General features: G+C 34.4%; 1 protein-coding gene across 2 annotated transcripts; it reads right to left on the bottom strand.

Moving 5' to 3' along the window:
• Positions 1–1362: 1362 nt before the first annotated feature.
• LOC114579727 lies at positions 1363–4243 on the bottom strand. Of its 2 annotated transcripts, none has more exons than XM_028695286.1 (2): positions 3942–4243; positions 1363–1465 (listed from the first exon to the last, which is right to left on the bottom strand). In XM_028695286.1, exons 1-2 carry the CDS (start codon positions 4215–4217, stop codon positions 1373–1375), a joined length of 369 nt encoding a protein of 122 aa, XP_028551119.1. In that variant the 5' UTR covers positions 4218–4243; the 3' UTR covers positions 1363–1372. The 2 variants fall into 2 exon arrangements, with proteins under 2 accessions (XP_028551119.1, XP_028551120.1); XM_028695287.1 differs by having other exon boundaries at positions 1385–1473.
• Positions 4244–6879: the final 2636 nt, after the last annotated feature.

Genomic DNA, 6879 nt, shown 5'->3' with positions numbered 1-6879 from the left:
TAATTTAAAATAAATTTATTAATCATAATTATAATATTTAAATTTAATAATTATAACTATTTAAACACAAATTCACTCTATCTCAGTTGAGAGTACAAATTAGAGAGAGACCGAGAGAGAGAAATAGAGAGAGAGGACAGTTATAGATAGAAATTTTATACATTTGTTTTAAAAATAAATTAAAAATAAGTTATAAATATATTTATTTTTAATATTAAAATATAATTAATTTACATATTCAAATAAATTTTTATTAAAATTTATTAAAATTTATTTTATTTTCGTTTTAAAAAATTAGTTATAAATATGAAAAATTGTTTTTAATATAAAATTTTGTTTTTAGTATTTAAATAGTAATAATTTAAATAGTAAAATAAAAGAATTGTATTTTAATAAAATTATTTCTAATATTTAAATAAAGTTATTTATAAAATATTTTAAGAATAGAGCAAATTTTTAAAAGAATAAAAAAATAATCATTAGAAATAGTAAAAAAACATGAAAAATGCTATATAAAATCACGTTTTAATAGAAAACGTGATCATTGTTCACGTTTTCTATTAAAACGCGATTTCGCTTTGCATTTTCTGTTAAAACGCAAATCCTCTTTACATTTTTTATCTTTTTAAATTTAATTTAACTTATGATCCTTCTCCTAAATCGTACGCCAAACATGTTCCTTTTAAAAATTTGCCCTTATTAAACATAGTGCAAGTTTTTTTCATCTTGGCTTGTTTATAAATCACTCATACCCATGGGTAGCATGATCAACCAATCTAAAGGATTAGTCCCAGTAAAGGGACTTCTTTAGTGACACCAATTGAGTTGAAAAGAGAATTTACTTAGACCTAAATATAATGCTATGATTGGGAGCTCTTCTCAAATTTAAGCATAATTTTGCTTCCAATTTTTGTTATGGGCATCTCTTGTATATGTTGACTTGATACATACATAAGTTGTGACAAAAAAAAAAAAACAGCATCATAAAAAATTAAGCCACTAAGGAGCAGTTGAGCTAGTGTGTCTAGACCATTTACTAGAATATTAGTTTTACAAAAAAAAAAAAAAAATGTGTGAGCAAACCAAGGCATGAATCTCTTTTTACATAGCATATTAATACCTTAAAAATAGAGATTTACATATATGCCACTAAAATCTTCCTAATTTATGAAACTATCACAGAATCTTTTAAATGAATCACCAGAGTATTGGTAATGAAAGTTGAAAATCTTTTTGTTATCTTCAAAATTTGGGTGGTGTTATCATGAATAAAAATTCTTGGGTGCTATTTCTGTAAGTATACACCATTGTAGCATGATAAACAAGAATATGTTGACATGAAAACTAGAATCCTCTATTCATGAAAGATAAGTCAGGAACTCACCTCACAAGAATCTTTAGAATTACTCTCATCTATACTTGCAGAACTTGCACCAAAACACAAAAGAGCTTCTGAAAGTGTATCCTACAAAACTTTCATGAATTATAAAATATTAATGTGATGGCCAACAATACGCAAACATTTTAAAACTATAGAGAGAGAACAAGTAGTAACACAACTCATTAATTTATCATTAAAAACAACACCATTAGGATTATCCAAACTACAAAATAGCATTATTAGTCATTTTCCATTTTTATCGTTGATAAATGTGATCCAGATAAATCTTTCTAAGCGGCTCCAAATCATACTATTTATGACCTATCTACTTTTCATCCTATTATTTTTACATCAATTTTTGTACCATCCTCTTCTCTATTTTGTATGCCCAGACAACCATGGTCAATTATCTATAGGCTTAGCATAGAAAGTTGCAACACCAAACTTTTAGCCATTTTGTGCTCCTAAGTTTACCAATATGGCGATATTCATCTTGCAATGAGATTTCTCCATATTTAACGAGGTCTTTGTGACAATTTTGTTTCCAATGCTAGAATTCTGCATCTTAGGGTTTGTATGGAATGGTTGTAGCATCTTGTAAATGGGGTTGTGAAGTTACTGTGGAAAAAATAAATTTTTTGAAAGCTGTTATAGGTATTATAAATGTATTCTTTTTAAAAAATCAAACAGATGCTTTCATAAAGCTGTCACAAAAAATTCTAAAAATTGTAAAGAAACAGTAGTCAAACGAAATTGTGATTGCGGTATGAAAACCAAAGCAATGAGGAAGTTATCCCAAATAGACACCTAGTTAATCTTAATATAATATTATTGTTTCTTAAGCCTCCATTCAAATCAATCTATATTCTTTCATGTTAAGAAAGGTAGAGGTAAACCTAAAAAGACTTGGTTAGAAAATATTAGAAATGACCGTTTTTATTAGATTTAAATAAGAATTTAACTCTTAACGGGACACAAAGGAGAAAAAAGATTCATGTTGTCGACCCCACAGAGTGGGATAAAGGCTTGATATTGTTGTAGTTGTTGTATCGTTTCTTAAACCTCCATTCAAACCAATCTATATTCTCTCATCATGTATCCACCCAAAGAAAATTTTATATTTTGACCATCCATCGTGAAAAAAATTAGCTATATCATCATCCATATCCTCGCCCCTTTATATGAAAATTCAATGTTACCTAAACTTATAGCACCTCAATAAAACTTGCAAACCAATCTTGTTAATTGATCATAATGATTTTTCATGTATTATATACACAATCGTTGTTATAGGAGTTCATATCCCTTTCAATAGCTTTATTCAATTATTTCAACTTTTTATTTAGTTTAAAATTAGTCAACCTATTAAGATTGACTCTTCTACCTATGCCATGCATCAAATTACCACTAGTCAAACAGCTAAACATTTAAAATTGATTATCTAGTAAATGTGATAATAAGAACCCCATAATCATGGACAGACTTTCCATGGTATGAGCTTTCAGATTTGTACAAGTATATTACCTATTACATTGCATGCAAATTTGATGCAAGTTTCCCCCAAAACCAATCATATAAAATTATCAAAGAAAATTAACCAGCGGCATGGACACTATATATTGATTACCATCATACATGGTTCATAACTAGCCTTCCAATGCAGCATATTTCAGTATATTCGTGTTATTTTCTCATCATAGTTCATGAATAGAAATTTTAAGGCTAAGGTTTCGTTTGGGACGATTTTTTTATTGCTTTTTAAAATAGAATTTTAGTACAAATTAAAATTAAAAATTTTATACTAAAACTTTGTTTAATAAACAATAAAAAAGTCATCTCAAACAAAGCCTTAATCATTACAGTTAAGGCATAGTCATATTGCAACGTTGGAAACACAAAAAAATTAACCCTATAATAACTTGACAAGTGACGCTTGTCTAAAAGTATGCTCTAAAAGAATCCCTTGGCACATAAATTGTGTTTCAGTGTTTCACTCAAACAAGACAATTAATCATGAGCTAATGTTTCAATTAAGTGAATACGGAGGCCAAGTCAATTTTGTATAAAATATTTTATAATTAGTTATTAATATTATTATATATATACATATAACACCTTAATATTGATATTTACTAACATAACACTCAAATATCTAAATCACATAAAGAAGCTACTAATATTATCTTATTTAAAGCAAAACTCATCTTTTCATGCACTCATTGATGTGATTTAGACAAAAATGGAATATAAACATTTTGATGTTAGATATGCAAATACGTAAGAATTTTGTAGCATTTATGCAAATGCTCAGATCGAGTTGAATAAAACTAATCTCTCACAACCATTTCAAGTGGGAGTAAATAGATTTCTAGTTTGAGTGGATTGAAACGAGAGCAAAGCTTTGAGTTTTTGGGCATAATAATCCACCCTAAGCACGCCTCAACAGCTTTCCAATCAAATACCCAATCAAGGTACTCAGTATAGAAATTTCAAGCAAGCAATTGAGAAAAACATCAAAAAAACTTACTGAAACGAACATAAAATCAATTAAACAACTCACCGCGACATCTTTGCTGCAGCGAATGCGGACCCATAAGTAGGGCGAGAACAACTGGGCTTCCTCCGTTTCCATTGCTCTAGTGCAGAAGCCATATTCCTCCCGTCGCCTTTGCAATTGAAGGGAGAGAACAAATTTTGGTTTTTGGCCTCGTTGCTGTCTTCTGGCTGGTGAGGTGACACTGTAGAGATTGCGGCGAGCAGTAAGCGGAAGGACGGCGCCGGAAGGGGAAATCTGGAGGTGCGAGAAGCGCCGAAGCAGGCGGAGCCGGCGTATCATCTTTATCGGAGAGCCGCGAATCAGGAAATTTTATCGCCTCATAATATATAAATTTAAATATTTTATAATGTATATTTAAAAATCTTAATCACTATTAGCAACTTAAATATTATCTTATAAATCCATAATATCCCTATCTACTTTATACTTTTATTAAATAATCATTTGAATTGCTAAAATAATCTTCTCATATTTAAATTTTGATGATAAATCTAGAGCTGTCAATTTTTGACATGACCCGAAACACGACCCGAACCCGACTCGGAAAAATTCGGGTTCGGGTTGAACAAATCAACCCGTTTTAAAAATCGGGTCGGGTTCGGGTTGACCCAGTAACCCGAAATTGACCCGAAGTGACACGAAAACTCGTATTTGACCCGAAAACCCGAGATTGATCCGATTTTGACTCGAAAAATGAATATTGACCCGAAAATTAACAATTTTATGTCAACTTCGGGTCATTCGTGTCGGTCTGGTTTGGGTCCAGAAAACTGACCCGTTTTTAAAAACGGGTCGAGTTCGGGTTGACCCGAACAGTGCCGGGTCAGTTCCGGGTTGGATTTAGAGAAATATGAATGCTTGCTTTATTCAAATCCCATGAAATTTTTATTTACGTTCTTCTTTCTTTCTTATCATGTTGTGATACTTTGTTGTTGTAAACTGTTAGAGATTCACATGCTTTTTACTGAGTTTGATTTTGAGCTTCAATGCTGTATGTGTTATTGATATGTCACCAAAAATCATCTTGATTGGGCACGAATCTCAAGGCATATTCAAGTTGGAAACTTTCGACATTAAATTCGGGACCATCTGAACTCCAATTTCGACACTTCAGTTAAACTGAACGTCTCAAAGAGATTGATCTAACGACACTAAAATTGATCCAATTCGAGCCCAAATAAGTCCAAATTGGGGGCTCGAAGTTTATTGGAAATGTTCAAAGCCTAAATTGGATGACCAAATGATAGCAAATTTTAACATGCTTATAGTCGAATCGAGCGGCTCGGCGAGACGAATCCAACGAGCCTAAGATCGTTGAATTTTGTCATCATTAAGGCACTTTAAACACTTAAAAAATGCTCTATAATTAAGTATCAATATAGACCGTCTGATGGAGCACTCCAAATCTGTCCCAGGTCCTCTCCATATTCATAGGACATGTCATTCTAAAAACTCTATAAATAGACCCCCGTTCTCTACACAAAGGAGGGCTCTCGCTACAGATTAGAGAGAATTTTGAGGCTTCAAGAGCTCCGGCACCACCGCCAGTGAATATCCGTCGACTGTCGCCGGACCACCGTCTGGCCTCCGACTGCCACCGGGCTTTCACCTACCATTATTGGACCACCACCAAGCCATTAACCATTGTCGGACTTCCACGCTGTTGCTAATAGTTGCCAAACATTAAGAGGTAACCAAGAATAAATTTCAAGATACTATGAGGTTTTTCATTCTCATTCCATGACATGGACAAGAGATGCTGAGATGGTATCATAGATTGAAGTAGTATTTTGGGTCATGGGCTCAGTATTTTGCTTGATAAGATTTGCTTGTTGCTTCTATCAAGGAAATGGACATATCACTAAATATTGAAGCTTATTGAAGCATGTAAGAGGGGAAGGAGAAATTGAAGCTTGATGATGCTACGATTGCTCGTGAGAGAATATGTGAGAGGTCACCGAGAATGAAATGTAATGTACTAATGAGATTGATTGTGTTCACATTTTCGAACATGAATTATCTTCTCTCACGAGCAATCATGCATGAATCTCGAAGCAAAGTCAAGTTGGAAAGTTCCAAAATTAAATGTGGGATCATTTGAACTTTGGTTTCAGGAAACGTATAGTTGAACTGAATGACTTGAAAATACGAACACAACGACACCAAATTCGACTCAATCCAAGCCCAAACATGTCCAAATCAAGGGCCCAAAAGCATTATTGGAAGGTTTAAACCACAATTTAGTTTACAAAACAGTTTGCAAATGTGATATGCTTATAATCCAACGCACCCAAGATCACTGAATTCTGATATCACTAAGACATTCAAATGCCCAGTAAACGATTCACGATCAAGGGATTCAACATCGGCCGTCCATCCAAATCACTCATCATTTACCCTTGATCTTCCTCCCATTTACGGGCCATGCCACTCTATGAAATCTATAAATATACCCCCTTACTCTTGAAAAGGGACCAAAGCCAAAGAAAATAAGAGAGATCATAGATGAATCTTGCCTCATTGCTACCCCACAACCACCGTCTGATGCCAGAGTTCCGTTGGACCACCGATTGACGTCGGAGTTCTGTCGGACCACTGCCTAACATCGGAGTTCTACCGGACCACCGCATGACACCCGGAGTTTTGTCGAATCACCCCCTGACACCCGGAGTTCCGCCTGACCACCACCTGACGATGGAGTTCCGTCGGACCACCACCTAACGTCGGAGTTCCGCCGGACCACCACCTGACACTCGGAGTTCCGTCGAATCACCAACTGACACCGGAGTTCCAGTGGACCACCACATGACACCTAGAGTTTCGTCGGACCACCACCTGACACCGGAGTTCCTCCTGACCACCACCGGACGCCAGAGTTCCCCCAGACCACCACCTGACGTCGGAGTTCCAACGGGCCACCACCGGACGCCGGAGTTCCGCC

The sequence above is a fragment of the Dendrobium catenatum genome, unplaced genomic scaffold, assembly GCF_001605985.2.
Source record: "Dendrobium catenatum unplaced genomic scaffold, ASM160598v2 fragScaff_scaffold_621, whole genome shotgun sequence".
NCBI lineage: Eukaryota > Viridiplantae > Streptophyta > Magnoliopsida > Asparagales > Orchidaceae > Dendrobium > Dendrobium catenatum.
This window is presented reverse-complemented; position numbering and strand designations above follow the sequence as displayed.